The 17,681-nt window shown below is 44.1% G+C and overlaps 1 protein-coding gene across 1 annotated transcript; it reads left to right on the top strand.

Moving 5' to 3' along the window:
- The first annotated feature begins 2 nt into the window (after window positions 1–2).
- Window positions 3–16,871, top strand: LOC135388289 (ras association domain-containing protein 1-like). Its single transcript, XM_064617729.1, has 8 exons — window positions 3–222; window positions 4,619–4,833; window positions 6,537–6,789; window positions 8,715–8,839; window positions 8,893–9,083; window positions 11,977–12,089; window positions 13,311–13,426; window positions 14,181–16,871. The coding sequence occupies exons 2-8, from the start codon at window positions 4,651–4,653 to the stop codon at window positions 14,361–14,363; spliced, it is 1,164 nt and encodes a 387-aa protein (XP_064473799.1). The 5' UTR covers window positions 3–222; window positions 4,619–4,650; the 3' UTR covers window positions 14,364–16,871.
- The last annotated feature ends 810 nt before the right edge of the window (window positions 16,872–17,681 follow it).

Below are 17,681 nucleotides of genomic sequence, written 5' to 3' on the forward strand. Positions count from 1 at the left end.
TCTGCTGCTGAGCTGAGCTGAGGGCTGAGCGGTAGATGTAGATGGTTTTAGGCTCTATGTTTCCTTTAAATATGTTACATTTTCGCCCTGATTTTGTATCTCGCGCATTACGGGGCTATTTTAGTATCATACGCGTGCTGTGCACAAGAAGCAACAACAGATGGATCTAAGATAATCAAGTTATCCGCTTGCTCAAGCGGTCAAGGCGAAGAGATCGCCACGGTAAGTACCCTATCATATCGGAAAATGCACGATGTGGAGAACGAGTTGCACTTTGAAGGTTATCGCGTTGGAAACGCGATGCAAACAGAAGCTCGCACGTAAAGTACGGGAGGGGTGCTACTATAGCGCCGGTGTGTTGCGCTGCTTGCCGAACTTGTATGCACTTTGTGACTTAGCACCGGTACGTCATGTTCGGTTCGTCCCTAGCTGCACTTCTGGCAAAACAAGCAGTTCCTTTTTTTCAGTGTATGCTCCGACAAATTTTCTTCAGTTAAGAGGTAGCAGCGCTTATGTGGGCACGCTTCTGGAGCATATTTTCCGCATGCTTGAATAAGGCAACGGGAGCCTTGTGTATCACGTTGCATGCGCTCCGCTGTTTCGGTTATGAAATCCGAATGCTCCAAGCGATGTAACCTTAGATCGAGGAATAGGGCCTTCTGCAGGCGAATTGTAAAGGCATACACAGTGAATGGACAGCGTTCAAGTAGCGTTTTAACTTACTTGTCTCGAGTTTATTCACGAGGTTTTGGAATATCACAGGTGTGATACCATATCCTCCTCCTCCTGTTGCTGCTGTATGTAGAGGTCTGGGGAACTAGCAGTACCTCCTGACACCAATCCACCTACCACCACATCAACCAATATGTGCAGAATCCGTAACCAAAACCAGAACGGCTGTCAACTCTGATTGGGGACATATAAACATTTGGTGCTTTGTTGGAAACATGAAACCCACAGAAACCATATCCTTTTGCAACATGAGTTAAATGAATCAATCCAGCAATTCACTTGCATTCACAGTTGTCATGTTAGCAGACGGTCATGGAAACAAAAATGTAACACAATTAAATGTTGTACAGTATTTAGTTGCGTTACATTTTTCGTAGCAGACGAAGAAGGAAAAAGACACAAAGCACACATTGCTACGTAGAGCATAAAAACATTACACGAGGGAGTTGGTTTATACTTGATGTGTGCAGCACATCCCCTAGTCTTGGGAATGAGCAATGGTAAAGAACAAAGAAACAAAAAACAACAAACTCGAGATAGGAAGGTGTAAGAAACTGTGAACCGCGAATATAACATTGAGGGAAGAGACTTGGGACGAGAGCTGCCAATATTTCGAACAGAGTCTGTTCTAGAAGGACACCCTCTTTGGAATATCATTGGTTCTTGTCGTGATGCTGTTCTCTTAGCAACAAACTCAGGAGCATGCTGTGCATGTCACATTACTAGTTCTGAAGTTTTTTTCCTGCGTACATGCCTGCAGTTGCCAGTACCATCAGCATAAACCTCAGCATACCATAAGATGAAAAATGCACGTTCTTGCAGCAGCATCTTAAAGGGGCACTAAAATGCAAAAACAAGTTCACTTCAAATTACGTTACACGCTACGTTAATTTCGACCTTGTTATCATAGTTCAAAACTTTGAGTCCGTTAAGGAGCTACAATCAAAATTATACCGGACTCTTCCTTGCTTCGGTGCAAAGCAGTGAACGTCGGTTCAGCTCGTGCATCGGTGTTTTTAGCCCATGCTGCACGAGCACGTGCGTGCCATGCCATGAAGCAGTCCCTGTGAAAAGTATAGTGCGCGTTGCGAAAGTGGACTGGTGCTGCTGTCCGAAGGATGTGAAGATAAATGTTGTCAGTGGAACATTTCTGAGAACTGTTGTGGGCGAACCGGTATTAAAAAATGCAGTAGTGCGCATCATGCCACGCATATACGGAACACTACGATCAGGCCCGTTCCAAATCACATGGCCACGATAGGTATGGTTGCGCTTCTCGTGCTGTCTCATTGGATGCCGCCAATCTTTGCCTCCCGGGGGTCCCATTCGTTGCCGCCAAAGACTGCTCTGTTTTCATTGCGTTTTTCTTCTAAACGGTAGCGCTGTGTGAACTAATTTTTCTCGCATTATGCTAATTGAAACACTGACTTTCATTTGAGAGCGAGTTGTTTTTGTGCATTTTAGTGCCCCTTTAATGTATGTATATGATACGAGAAGAAATTTTGTTGAGTGGATGGAATGAGCACTTGACTAGTAGCTCTTACTCTATTTATGCACAGCACTATGAGAGTCTTGGTGATGTATAAGAAAAAAACCCAACAACAACAGCAACACAAATGCAAATTTAGCTTTTAAAGCTAATGCAGAGCTTTTAAAGCTCTGGAAGTGCATACCAGGACGAGCTGGAGAGGTGGTTCTCAACCTTTTTATTCCAAGCACCCAGGGGTTTTAATTTCGGGGGGGGGGGGTACCACCTTGTAGTCGTTCAATCAGCACTGTGCTGCATATAGACAGTCGGAAGACTGCAATAGATACCTTTCTGAAGGCAGGTGCATAAAAATGGTCATCCTACATCCTAGCCGTCAGTGTAACGCATGTGGTATTGTTATGAAAAGAAAAAAAAGGAAAAATAAGCCGCAGCTGTCAGTACCCACTTAACCCAGGTGGCGTTATGACATGTGCTGAGCTATAACATGCCAGCCAATGACGGCGACCTCGTGGCACATTCTCAACACTTTCCAGAGTTTGATCAAGCGTGCAGACATACACTTGCAGAGTTATATTTGTGTGACACACCAGTCTCTTTTTGTTCGTTCTTTCTCTCCCCCATTTTTTCTTTCCGTTTTGCCACGTCGTGTCAATACAATTTGATTCCGCGAAATACAGTCCCCCGTAAACGTCAGTCTATTATTAATGGGCTTGATTGCGCAGTTTGTTGTATTTTGAATATGCGACTACTGACACATGGACTACCTTGTTCACACTGTGAAACTCGAAAGTCCGATAACGTCCGAGAAGTCCGAAACAAGACCTATAACTTCAAAACGCAAAGGAAGGTGACTTGTGTGCATATTGGTTGGATCAATCACAAGAAAAGACAGAATGAATGAGCACATTTTGGAGAGTTAAAGGAATATCATATCCCCCCCATATGCCGAGCAAAATGGGGGGGGGGGGGGCGGGGGGGGGGGGTGCTGGGAAAATCCCTGCATGCACCCCTTTTGCTGTTCATAAAAGCATTACCCCTCTCTTCTATATTATAGAAAGCAATACTCACATTGGGAGTACTTTATAGAGTCTTCAAGATACCATCACTGCCTTGATCTGGAAGACCTAGAGCACATCCTTCTCCATTGCTGTCACTACCAACCTCTCAGATGCACACTCTCAGTGTCCCTCAATCAACTGGACTCTCGCCCTCTCACTATGTGAAAATTGCGTGGTCCATGGCCAAATCCAGCCTCCCGAGGCTCCGCCCCAAAAGCGCTTTGAAACTTTTTGAACACCGTAGGACTTCAGTCGGAGGCGACTCATTATTCCGTTTCATCACAAAACCACTAGCAGTGGGGTGGAGTATCGCACCTGGTAATCCGCCACTACCGCTAGATAGCCCTTCCGGTACCCTGCACTGCCCACCACTGCCCACCACAGCCCACCGAGCTTGAAATAGCTGCGAAAATCAGCGCCATGTTCCTGACAGAGATGTGCACTTTACTTCTCTTTGGACCACTAATTGTAATGGTTGCACAGCATAACTGTTGCTTGTTGTTTTCATTACACATCATTATTGATGCGTTTTTATTTATTTGTACATAATGCAGCCTCAAAAAGGCTATAGGAGTAGGCATACATTGTTAGCAAAATCATTAAGAGGTAGTTCCCAAACCGTACCAGGAATAGCGTTCCATTGAACAAGCGAGCGAGGAAAGAAGCTATACTTGAACGCATCAATGCGCAAAAAGAAAGGTACAGTGTTCAAGGGATGCGCACAATGTAGCGACGATGGCCATACAAAACTAAAATAGGAGGAATACGGAATGTTGATCTGCTTGTGAACTATTAGGTACAGATACCTGAGTCTTTCCAAAGTTCGCCTGTTGCTAAGGGAAGCTAGATTTAGGGAGTCACGGGCAGATGATGGAGAGAAAAGTCTATCATAGCGTTTCATGATGAATCTAACCGCCCTTGACTAAACTGTTTCTAGAGTTTTAGCCTCCCTGTCAGTGTGAGGGTCCCAAATAACTGAGGCGTAATCCAGAATTGGGAGCGCAAGAGTTTTGCGGGCCAAGAGTTGCTTGAGGGTGTGCTTCAGGAAACCAAGCTTTTTAAGAGCTTTAGAAGATATAGCATTGATGTGTGCCTTCCACTTGAGGTCAGGAGAGAAGTGGACACCCAGATATCTGTACCCATCAACTCTATTAATTATGCTGTTGCCAACACCATAAGGGAATAGACGGGGACTTTTGCTGTTTGTGAACGACATGACTACGCATTTTATGAATACCCCCACCAATTACCACACCTTACACCGGTCAAGAACTTTTACAAATGAGTTGGTTAAAACACCATCTGATCAACTTCTGATCGATTTCCACAAATCCATCAGCTAGAGGTTCGCATATCAGGCCTACAGGGAGGATGTCTCGAAGTGAGAACCAACGCGGAGGAGGTTACTACTCCCCAAAGTTCCTGACGCCACCGGTGACTCCCAAAAAGGGTCTGGTGGAGCCTGACCACCGCCACAGGCCTAGCTTCAGCCCCAGTGTCTTCCTGCAGAACTTGAACTTCCAGCTTCCTTTTCGCAAGAAACCCAAAGCCAAGGTACAGTGTGCAGCCTTTGTGTCATTATCAGTCTTACATTTGTTTATTAAACATCCGTGGCAACACAAAGGCAATTTTCTATTTTGTTCTTGAACCGTATAAAAAATAAAATAAAGCAATACTGACAAGCAGTAGTGGGGTTGAGATAGTGTAGTGGATTTGTTCAGCTGTTAAAAAGTCAAAGGGCTTGTTTGCGCTCATCTGGCAACAAATACAGGAGGTAGCACGGGGTTCTGAAGACATTATGACACAGAATGACAGAAGCTCGCCTTGTCGTGTTGTCACACTTTCCAAGAATTTGTAAACGTCTAGTTTCAAGGGCCGGAAATTACTGTTACAAAGCTGAGTACTATGCACTCATTAATGTACAAGCTATGCCAAGAAGCAACATTCGTTTGCGCTTATTGCGGAGCGACTGAACCATTGATGTAGATGCCATAACCATTTAAAATATCACATCTGCTTTCAGGTTCGTACATACATCATACACTTAGTTAACACAATTATGGTTACGTTTATTTATGTGCTCACTAATCAGGTTACATTGCAAACTTCAGGAAAAGACGTGCACCAGCACATCTTTTGCACCTTGGAAGATCCAAAATGTGCATAATTTGTCGACACTACCTACAAGTACATGTGTGTATGAAGAACTAAAGAACAGATGTGTCATTTACTTGTGCAAATATTCTAACTCATCTTACATTTTTCCCACACGCTATCAAGGTATGGAATGATCTTCCACAGTCTCTAGTTACCATTGCAGATTCAGGAAGAAACTTGCCATTTTCTGTTGCATTGATTGAATGTCATTCTCACACTGTGTGATGTTAACCTAAAACTGCAAGCAGATGCACTCTAACCATCTAACTTGTTACTTTTGGCTGCATCATCCAGGCACTAAAATTGTACTATACCAAGTTCCAGGTTAAACCCTATTTTCCCAAGATAATTCCCCCCGCCCCCCTTACTTAGCTCCAGCATGAACTTAGCTCCAGCATGTTTTCTTTTGCTCGCGACACCCAATTGCAGAACTTGAGATATTTGCCGCAGCAGAAAAACCAGGGCCTTATTTATACTGGGCAATCTCCTTAATTGATACTCAAAGGGGACCAAAGACTTCTTCGAATCAAGCGGAGATCGAACTAAAGGGAGCCGCTTTGAAGCTCAGAACATGTGCTTGATACGTAAGATTTTTTGTTTTCGGGTTAAACCCGATTTTTCACGATAGTTCCCCCAGAACAAGTTTTCAAGAATTCGGATAAAACTCGATATCTACCCAAAATCCTTGGGGTCCTTCAACTTGTCGTTCCTGGTAAACTGTCGGAAAAGTGAATCATAATATCAGCAAGGAGAGCTGTTTGTGACAACCTGTTTGTCCTCCTTTTATGATCCTCTCCTGCAGGATGAGCTTTTGCGGAGCTCGGGGAAAGTGTTTGAATTCCGAGGTCATTCCGCCCCAGTTCCGAGCGGAAATATAAAGATTCTTGTTTCTTGTCCCAGTGTCACCGCAGTGGCTTGCTTCACATGCCTTTCGTCTCACCCGAAAATTCCCCGGTAACATATCAAACACAGATCATAGTGCCCGATTTCTCCCTGAATTTGAAAAATCATAAGACCCGAAAAAAAAAAGAACCCCAAGTATACCGCTTCCTGCAGCTGTGCGAGCGTAGATAATGGCTCCATTTCCTGTCTTATCACAGCCCAGCCCCGAAGCCCCGTTTCCTACACCGTACCGCACGCTGTACCACCCGAGGGCGAGCAAGCACAACCCTCAACGCCGTGCCTCCGAACTCATAGAGCTTGTCAACTTTGGCGAGATCGAGCTGGACCCTACTGGTACGGGGGCTGGACACAACTTTGAGCCTGTACAGTTCAGGAACCCCACCTGGTGTGACAGATGCGGGGACTTCATCTGGGGAGCGTGCCAGATTCAGCAGTGCTTGCAGTGTCAAAGTAAGGGGTCTTCTTGAATATACAGGGAACATTGAAACAGGGATTTTCTTAGCACCCACCCCATGGCCCCCTCCTCCCAATTTTCGGATGCAAATTTAGTACATTTTATGTGAATATTCGTGTGCAGTAGCTGGCAGATATGGGTATCACCTCCGCCCCACCCCCAATAGAGTTACCAGCAGCCCCCTAAGAAAAAAATTTTAGGAAGATCCCTGCATGGGAATGACAGCATTTTTGTTTGCAGGAAATATGTACACTTTTCCAAACCATTGTGCGTTTTGATGTAACGCACTTCGAGTGTTTCCATTACCGTAGATGCTTTCAAAAGTTTTACAGGCTAAATCTTAGCAGTGGAAATAGAAAGATGCAAGCGTTTATGTGTAGGTGCATATACTGTTGCAGACATAAACCTTTTCAGGGCATATTTTATGCTTTAGGACAGTGTGTGTGGATTTTGGCAACAACTGCTGTCGAAATCGTAGTCCTTTTTTTTTCTTTTGCTTTTGCTTGTACTTTTGCAAACGTTCATTTTTTTTTTCTCTCCTAGACCCTAACAAAACATCAACAAAGAAAGAAAAAAAAAGAGCAAACAATGTGTTCAACAACAACAACTTTATTTTCGGCCTTGGAGAGTGGGGAGTTTCATCGCAACAGGCGATACTCTACCCCAGTGCTTGGTGGAATGGGGGGAATAAAATAACGAGCCCCTTTACAATAACGATCGAAGTCCGATGGTGTCCAGAAATGTCAGAAGAGCTTTGAGCGCAGAGCGTTGCTGGGCTGGATTGGGCCAGGGACCAAGCAATTTCGGTAGGGAGAAAGGGCGAGAGTCCAGCTGACGAAGAGACTCGGAGAGTGTGATTCTGGAAGGTTCGTAGTGAGGGCAATGAAGAAGAATGTGCTCCAGATCCTCAAGAGCACCACAGTGGCAACAGGTGGGAGAATCAATTTGTCTCAAGCGGTAACGCCACTGAGCTGTAAAGGCCACATCGAGGCGCATGCGGTGGATTAATGCAGCATCCTGACGAGATGTGTTTCGTGGCATGCGGAAAGCGAGCATGGGATCAACTCTGTTCAACATAGAGGGGGGAAGAATGTCGGTTGTCCGTTGGCGGGAAGCCAGGGGTGTCACTAGACGTCGCAGAATTGAACGGCGGTCTCCTCTGAGCAGAACAATACGGGTCCGGTTCCGAGACGAGAGTGCTGCTTCTGCGGCGCTGTCGGCCAGCTCGTTCCCCACGACACCACAATGGGCTGGAACCCACTGGAGAACTAGCCTGTTGCCTGCGGCGTAGATAGTGTGGTAAGCCATTAACACGTCGGTGACTAGGGGTGCGGATGGGCCTCGTATGCCGGAAGTTTCAATTGCTTGAAGTGCAGATTTGGAGTCTGTAAAGACTGCCCATTCCCGGGGTGGAAAATCAGCGATGTGTTGTAGAAAGAAAAGGATGGCATAGAGTCCGCAGCTGTGGAGGAGGTTGGATGTGAAAGGCGTCTTCCGTGCACGACGCCTTCGGATGGAATGACGAAGGCTGAGGCAGACTTGTTGTTTCGGGATGCGCCATCAGTATATGCTGCCGTAAACGTAGAAAACTTCTCGTCTACCAGAGCATGAAAATGGGCTCGGAGGACTTGAGGGGGGACCTGATCTCTTCTTTGCAGAAGAAACAATGTGTTTTTCACTAGAACAACACTGCATTAGTGTTGACACTAATTGCATTAATTAATGACAACATTTAATGGTGATTCAGCGGGATTTAAAAATATAGTATAATGCAGTTTGACATTATGACTGTTCTTTTGATCATTTAAAGGTAAACAAAGGTCCATTATTGACAATCGACAACTGACAGTTCATTATAAGTGGTAGTTCACCCTTATGCCACTTGAACCGGTACGCGCCTCACACAATGTGCTTTTCGCAGACTGTAGCTTTACGTGCCACGTGAGGTGCCGTGACCTCGTCACGTTGGACTGCAAAGGCACTGGAGAAATGGAAACGACCGACCTCAACTGCTTACCCGAAGTGCCTGCTGTTAAAGAGCACAATGTGAGTGCTGTCTATCAGTTTGGTGCCATCACTTGATGCGTACCGCTTTGCAGCAAGAAGACGGGAGCGTCCAGGGGTTCGTGAGAGTGCGCATGAACCTGATGCGCCCCATCAATGTCCTTGCGGGGACTCGCCCTCCCTCCATCTATGACATCCTCAAGGAGGAGGAGGATAACAGCAGTCGGAAGACGCTCACTTCCTTTTACCTGCCCAAGGACACCGTCAAGGCCCTCCACATCACAAGGTCAGTGATTCCACTCCTGCGTGGCACAAGGCAGGTGGCAGTTGAAGATCGCAGGTGGCAACTGTAGGTAGAGCACTAGACAGACAAATTGCAAGAGAGAGTGTTCCTTTTGCAACGGCAGTGTACATTTTTTTCTTGCAAGCACGAGGACAGGTACATTGACAGGTATGCTGGTGCAAGCCAGCCCGCCAGAAAGCCAGGAAATTTGTGCGAAGCATTTCCAGCATGCTATCTGTTCTTATGTGAGCATATTTTTTTCTACACTGGCAATGTGTGCTGTGAGACAAACGCGAGCACATGCTGACGCGAAACGCCATCCCACAAAGTTCTCTTACTTTGCAATTAAAGATCGGCATGTGTGTTTCTGTGGCTGCTGAGAATAGTCCCCACGTGTAATCCTGTGTTATTTCATTAGAACAGCAGTTGGCGCACATCAGTCACCAAGCGGGCCCAACTTCCGCATATGGCCACTGGAAGAGGTCACACGAAGCCAAGCTAAGGCTTGGCAGTACTGGTACCAAAGTACTCCCGAAATCTATATTTCAGTACTCCAAAGTGCTCCTCAATGCATGTTAATGCAAATTACGTTTTGGGAATAGTTTCACTGCAAGGTGGTAGTTTTGTTCTTTACTGCACAAGGTGGTTCAGCCTGCGGAAATGCATAGCAGATATTCATTGATGTGCAAAATGAAGTTCGACAGGGTGTAAGTGCAGACATTGTCTAGTGTCGAAGCAAACTGGCTTAAATGTTCACATCGATTTTACTGTTTACTGCCATTTTTTACTGTTTGTGTATTTTTCACTGTGTCTGTTCTTGTTTTCACCTGTTTTTGGTTTGTACGATAATATTAGAGAATGTGGGAAAAACTTTTTGGCTTTTTGTTTTTTTCTTGGCACAGTGTGAAACAAGTTCAACAAGTTCAACAACTCGTTCAAGTTCGAGATTAAATTTGGTCGTACTATTTTTTGATGTGACAATTTTTTTAATGTACTTTTTGGAGGACCGTAGTTCTCTTCTTGTTGCAGCAGTGTTGTATTCTTGTCGCATTCACGTCTTGCAGAACTCTGTAAGAATGGCCCTCTCTTTGTGCCCGTCAATACCCGTGTATTTCCCATAATCCTCTTCTATACGTTTAATTGATTGTCCCTGTATAATTTTTGTGATTTTCCCAGCAGTAAACTGTTCATGCCCATTCACTTTGCATGAAGCAAATGGCTATGTTACGTACAGGGTGTCCGTGACTAGTACTATGGACACAATTCTATAAAATAGTGAAACGTCTTATTTCCACTTACAATAAATGGCAATATGTTCGAGGTCAAGTGGTCACCTTGTCGCTGCAGTAGCAACCTCCCTGGGCATTGTCCTAATTGACTTTGACTAATGAACTTTTTAATTATGGAAGAAACGGCCTCGGTGGCTCAGTCGGTAGCGTGTTCACCTCCTGATCCCGAGATCGCGGGTTCGAACCCGGCAGAGGATGCCAGCAACTCGATGGCAGGGTACAAGTTGCTTAGACACACCGTCTTCTGCGAGGGACGTTAAATACAGGGTGCTGTGTGATGAGCTTTCATCGCACGTTAAAGAACCCTCAGGTGGGCAAAAGTAATCCACAGACCGACCGCTGTGGCGTCGCTCTTGATCTCAGTTGTCTCGCAACGTATACCACCAGTTATTAAAATAAATTAAATTATGGAAGATAGAAGTTTGGCACAATGCACAGGAGAAAGAGCACCAGCTTTTGCTCTTCCTCGCATTTAAAGGGACAGCTGCCTCCAAAAATATGTGTATGATATATGTACCACAATGTTTGACATCGTTCGGCAGTTTATTTGTTAAATTTCCTCTTTTGATGGGTGCTAAGATACCTATTAAATAAACGAGGATGGCAATTGATGTTCTGAGGCTGGAACAGACAGAGTGGACAAACACATACTAAGATGTGTAATCCAGAAGATGTGGGTTCATGTCCTACAGCTGGCTAACCCTTTCAGTGACTTCCTTACTCATCATTAAATAAATGAGTTCTACAAGTTAGCATTGCCTCTGCAGCTGAGGAAGCTCCAGAGGCAAAAACATCATGGTGGCGTACGTTATAAGGGCCAATCAGAGTGCAGCGTGCTGATGATTGGCAGTGTTTCTGAGTTAGTCTGCTTAGCTTACTAGGTGCCTTGCAGACAATCACCGCATAAGCAGCTCAGGGTCGTCAAGGACGTTTCCTCATTGGTCAACTACATTTTGATGCATCCGCATACTTCCAGAGATGGGCTTCCGCCATGCTCTCAACATTCGGCGTCTACTTTCGCGGCGTATTTCATCAAATTGCATAAAGACTGTGCCAGTAATCTGTGTGGGATTTTCAGTATCAGCGAGGAATAAAATGTCGCCATGGTCTCGGAATCAATGGGTATGAAGGCGACTGTCCCTTTAAGGACAAGGGGGAAGCGCATCTCTTGTGGAGCGACAAAAATGACCTCCAAATCTGCCATTTTTCTTGGGGCAATTTTCTTGCGCTATATTGGCTCGATCCTTTTTTTTTCTCTGCACCAAAACAAACAGACAGTCTCATTGTGCTGAGCTGAGATGAGATGTTTCGTAATTAAAAAGTTCACTAGTTAAAATGAGTGAGGACAGCACTCCAGGATGTTGGTAGTGAGACCGTCAGATGGCCTACTTGACCTAGAATATATCGCCATTAACTGTAATTAAAAACAAGTCACTTCTCTATTTTTGTAAAATTCTATCCACAGTTAGAGCGGGTACCATGTACATATGTGTCAATATGCCCACACATTTTATTATTTTTAAATATAGTATTTGTATGTATATTTTTCTTCTAAACTTTGTGCACAGAATGTACACTTCCTTATGTAATTTCTGTGCCTGTTGCAGTGAATATTCTGCACAAGAGCTGATTGTGGCTCTGTTGAGGAAGTTCAAAGTGGCTGACAACCCACACAAGTTTGCTCTCTATGAGAGCTATTACACGGCGGGAACCCAACAGTGTAAGTACCGCATGTGAAAGTGTACCGAAAGCGCAAAAATGTAAGCGAAAGGGTAAAAAACAGATTTTATGGGGCTTAACCCCAAACCACAAGGCTCTATCAACACACAGCAACTTTGGCACCCAAATGCTTTTTTCCCCCAACCTTTGCGGCAGATGGACACCGTAACATTTTTTAATGCAGACCAAGGTTTTGGATTAAAAAGTGTGTGATTTATGTTCGTAAGTCCAATAACTTCTACCCCTTGTCCTCCATGCTCATTTCCTGACGTCGTCTGCTTCCTTTCAAATTCTTTGAAAGAGTGCAGTTTTGCAAAAGTTATAGCTGTCTTCGATTGGGCTGCACTCTCTGAACTGGTGTAAGTAGTGCAACTATTGCCGTTCGATTCGGCGAAGGTGCAGCCTTAGCACTACACTTTCTCATTTGATTCAAAAATGTGCAGCACGAGTGCAGGAAAATGTTTCACCTCCTCATACCTCCGTGCAGCGTTCCGTGCAATTCAGTAGCAGACATGGTAGCAGACGACAGCATGGAGGATGCATAAAAGAAAGCACTGAAATCAAAACTGTAACTTCACCTTTTTTTTCTCAATTTCAGTATCCTTATGCCAATTTTTTAAGCCTTTTAATGAACTTCCCTGTTTTCGCATTTCCGCATTAATTTCTTGTTCGGTTTCTGAGTGTACTTGAATTGTGTCGTCTGCCTGTTTTATCACCAAAGCAAACAGTTGCGGAATGTTAAAATCCGTTTGACATGTGCTAGACGACGATGGAAATCATGTTTTCCTAAACGGTGCCTGCGACGTTCTCATAATACAGTGGCACTCTGTTCCTGTCCAAGTACAACTCACATGACACCTTACACGCCGCGGTCAGGCGACGTTGTCTTCGTCTCCCTCCTCCTCACCACTTGAGTCGCCGAGCTCAAAAATGCTGGACAAAAAAGTTGAAATTTTTGCAATCACCTACTGGAATTTTTGCAATGACGTACACTTTTCGACATACTGTCGAAATTATCCGAACAACGCGCAGCAGACGACGGACTGCCCAGAGCCAACTCTCCTATTCGATTCAGCTTTGGTGCAGCCCGCACCGAGGCCGCACTCACGTACACTTCCGCTTCGTCGCCTTACACTCGCGCCTCGCACATTTTTGTGAATCGAAGACACCTTTTGTTTACTGTTACAAGTATCCTGTTGCGAGAATCAATATCTTATTCCAGTGAAGCTTCGGAAATTGCACGAAACAGAACGACCCCTGCAGCTGGCACTGCGGTGGTCCAGTCAAGACCAAACTAAGCAGTTCGTCCTCCAGGAGAATGATAGTAGCGATATAAGGGTGAGTGTACCATATTTTTACGCCGCAGGAGTGACAGCATTAAAGGGACTATCGCATCCGTCGCGGTTGATTCCGAAACTAGAGCGCCACTTTACTCCTCGTTCATCACCGACAATAACGCCAGAAATCCGACGAGAATTGGTGGAGTTGTTTCCGCGCAGTTTGATGTAATGCATGGCAAGAGCAGACGACGGATGTGGAGAGTATTCCGGAATTCCCTTTCCGTAAACGTCGCTCGGACAAGGCCAATCAGGGAGCGGCAGACAGAGCTTGGCGTCCGACCTCCGGGCGGGAGCGGTGGCGTCCGTAGGTCACGGAGAAGTCTGAGATCTTCTCATGGAATGTTGCTTCTGGTTAGCGTAGTTTGTACAGCCAGGAGCGTAACACCGTGTTCAACGTAAATGGTCACGTCAGCACTCACACTGGTAAGCGAAAGTCGGCGTATTTACCGCAGTCTTTTCACTAGTATACTGCTGTGCGAACGCAAAGCAGACGACCTCGGAGGCAATCACCTGCGCTGACCTCCCATTCGCGTGCCTGGCTTGCGTCATTCAGGATCAGCTGCAGAGGGGGTGCGAATCTTTAGAACTCGTTTATTTAATAAGTAAGGTGTTTTCGAAAGGGAAACTTGTCAAAGTAGGCTGTGAAACCATGCCGGACATTACCGTATCTGTCCCATACACACCTTTCCGGATGCGATAGTCCCTTTAAGTGAGTGTGGAAATTTCAAAATTGACCAATATTTCTTTTGAAGTGGGAAGACTTCGCCTTGCCGGAACTGCAGAACTTCCTCAAGATCCTCAACTTGGAAGAGGAGGAATACCTCAACCAGGTCCGGCTAAAGTACCGTATCATGCACAAGAAGATCCAGGAAGCAATGGACCAGCTGCGTCCCCCCAGTTCAAATCCAGATAATCCGCCCACTACGACATCCTGATTGGTTGTGCACCTATTTGTGCTGGCGACATCATTTTGTGCATTTAGGCACATGCTCTGTACAGACTGACTCTTTAGCAGTGTATCCCAGTGGTGCAGATGGTCTTAATGCAATACCTGTCTAGGAGAATGTGAGGGAATTTCGGATGTAATTTAAAGGACTTGTTTGATGTGCTGCTACGAGGGACTAACTAGTTATGGTTGAAAGATAGTTTTTTCCGTATCTGTTACGGATATATTTTTTACAGACACGTAGTTTAAACTGAACGTGCAAGTTCGTGTCTCTAAACAACTGTTTGTCATGGAAAATGAAAAATGAGATAATGAAAGATCGTACAAGGTGATGTGTTTGGCACAGATCTGTTGATTACTTTGGTGCTTTAGTTTAAGCTTCATTTCTTACTGTGAAGTGCTGCACTAGTATCTTACGAAAAGCATTCGTAGTCTGCGAAGCTCTAGGAGATTAAGTAAAGGCGTTGACAGAGGGACACTATCGTACGTATAGCTTTCAAGGGCATAAGTAGGTAGAACTTCGCACTGTAATTGTGAACATCACGATTTTTTTTTAATGTTAATCTGAAGCTTTGGATCATACTTTGTAGTATTATACTGCATTTAGGTCTTAATACTCTGCATTGAAATTGTGAAAACTTGCATTATATTTGTCAAAATCATACACATCAGAACATTTTGTTGACTGGTGATGAAATCAAATGACTTTAATATTTGATACTTATGTCGCAGCACTGCAAAATAAGATGCTGTATCATGGCAGCTTGTGGATTGAACTTACATTACTTTTCTTCCACTTACTTTACTTTCTAAGTACATGGCAACATTTTGTATTTGTTTACCCAAGCACCTCGTTGGTGTTCTACACAAATTAATCAATCTTCATCAAAAGGACTCCTCTTTCAGTACCTTCCACTTGCATGCACTTTCAAGGCATATTCATTGCAGGTATCACATTTCTCCTTCAAATGCTGCAGAATTTCTCATATTCACAATGTTTCTCACATAGTTGAGTGCAGTCATAACTTTTAGGTTGCAGTGTCAGTATTTTTTTGCATAGATTCAATGAAAAACACGTGGGAGCTCATGGTTTTTCCTCTGTCTAGACGGAGCCCTGACCAGCCCCATGTATACACAACACAAACATAAATAGAGCCTCTAAACATCTAAAAAACAATGGAATTAAAGTACTTCACGAAAAAACGAATGAGTGCTGGTGCAAGGATACGGGACCCTCCTGATTTCTGGTCAGAGATGCTGCCAATCACACTGCATGAATTTTTTGTGAATTTTGGTTCGAAAGCTCCACCATACGTACTGTATGTTGCCATAGCAGAGCACTCATCAGTGTTATCCTTCATTAATTTGTTCGCGGTCAAACGTTTATGTGGAGGTTATCACGTATGTACTTTGCCATTTACACCTTCTGAGAATTGGACAGCATGTGTCTCGTTTGATAAAAAAGTACCTTTTCTGAAGCTGGGGACACTCTTCAGCGCAAGTATTATTTAACATAATCATGTTACATGCGTGATGTGCCTTTTCATCATGTGCACAAATGTTGAGAATGTGCATGTAGGTACCAGTTCAGTGAGGGTATAGCATGTACTCCGCAGCACTTACTTAATGTTATAATTTTTGCAAATTGAATACACACATCACCAATAGCATCAACACGTGCCACAAAACCAGGGTCATGCGAGTATGCATTAAGAAGTTTGTCGATAATTTTGATTGTGACCAAAGGAATACGAGCTTAGTACCGATGCATCCCAGCATTTGTGATCGGCTACATTTGAAGCCTTCGTTAGACAGTTTCCCTAGGTGAAATCTTTTGTACAGTCAAACACCTTTACAACGAAGCTCAGGAGACAGCAAAAAAAATTCGCAGTAAAGGAATTTTCGTTAAAAAGGATGTCCATTATTGGACCTATAGGCTCTAGCGGGACCGCAAAAAAAATTTGCTGTAGTGGTATTTTCGTTAAAAAGGTGTTCGCTATAAATGAGTTTGACTGTATTCCTGGTGGGTATCAGCACTGTCATTTACTGTCAGGGTCCTTGATTTTACTGCAGTGCATTGCCGTACACCTTACTTACAGATGAAACTACCTGATTTACAGTATAGCTGCAAGATTGTGGTTCCATGTTTTGCTCAGTTCTAGTCATGCATTAATAGGCAGACTTGATTTAGCGTGATGCATTTATTTTTTGCGATTTCTGCTTTCAACAGATTTCCGGTGACTAGTGTATAGTTATTTCTGTTATGTATTTGTAAAGCATTTTGTAGTATATTTGACACAGTATAGGTGAAGGTACGGCTACTGGTGAATGGCACTAAAGTATATATCTCAAGCTGTGTTGAGATGGACGGACATTTTGTTGCAAATCTTTTATACTGCAGCTGCATTGCATGAGGGACAAAACTTCCCCAAGATTCATATTGCCATGTCCTGTTGTGTTTCTTTTTTTTTTACAATAAAAGCTTTGCAAAGACTTCTGTAATTTTTAGATCTGCTCAGTGCAAAAGATATCTAAGGTGTAGTCCAGGGGCGGATCCAGGATTTTTCCGAGAGGCGAGGTCTAGCCTTGGCCAGCATGGTAGGTACACGATTTGTAGACAAACTGAAGAGGGGATCAGGACATCCTGACCCCCCCCCCCCCCCTCTAGATCTGCCCCTGGGTGAAGTATAAGAACAGATATATAAGGATTTCTTTAATATTTAGTAAATGATAGTGCAAAATAAGCACAGCAGGCATTCTCCCCTTGTAAAAAGATATGTGCAGCACATAAAAATGCACTGTGAACAATATTAGAAAAAGATTTCATTTCGTGTACTATTAATGTGATTAATACAACGTGAACAGGTACGTACAACGTGAACCCACACATAGAGCACAGTGCAATACTGTAAATGCATTTTTATTCGAGATGTATTAATTTTCGCAAATTCTGCGACCTCTAAAGAACTGCTAAAAATTGTACTTATGAACACAGCTTGACGCTTATCTCGCGAAGGGAAACAGCCCTGGAATCGCGAAATCAAGTACACGCAAATAATTTCGCAAATGACTGAATGCGCAATTTGCGAAAATTAATACACCGCTAATAAAAATACGTTTACAGTATTTGCATTCCCATACAATTACAACTGTGGGTGCTGTCTGATGCACCAAGACATGTGAACACTGTGACATGCTTTAATTTTGAAAATGTGTGGGTTGTGTACTTCTGTTTTGAGTAGCATGTTCTTGTAGAGCCAAAACAGAGAAGAGGGGTGAAAGGAGAGGTTTCCCCTCCTCCATTGCT

This window comes from Ornithodoros turicata, chromosome 3 (assembly GCF_037126465.1).
Source record: "Ornithodoros turicata isolate Travis chromosome 3, ASM3712646v1, whole genome shotgun sequence".
Taxonomy (NCBI): Eukaryota; Metazoa; Arthropoda; class Arachnida; order Ixodida; family Argasidae; genus Ornithodoros; species Ornithodoros turicata.

Bases quoted from the DNA above. Each gene is read 5' to 3' on its own strand.
- LOC135388289 (XM_064617729.1), top strand. From the start codon at position 4,651: ATGTCTCGAAGTGAGAACCAACGCGGAGGAGGTTACTACTCCCCAAAG. The intron at 6,790-8,714 runs GTAAGGGGTCTT...TGCTTTTCGCAG, and splicing joins GCAGTGCTTGCAGTGTCAAA to ACTGTAGCTTTACGTGCCAC. The intron at 13,427-14,180 runs GTGAGTGTACCA...TTTCTTTTGAAG, and splicing joins ATGATAGTAGCGATATAAGG to TGGGAAGACTTCGCCTTGCC.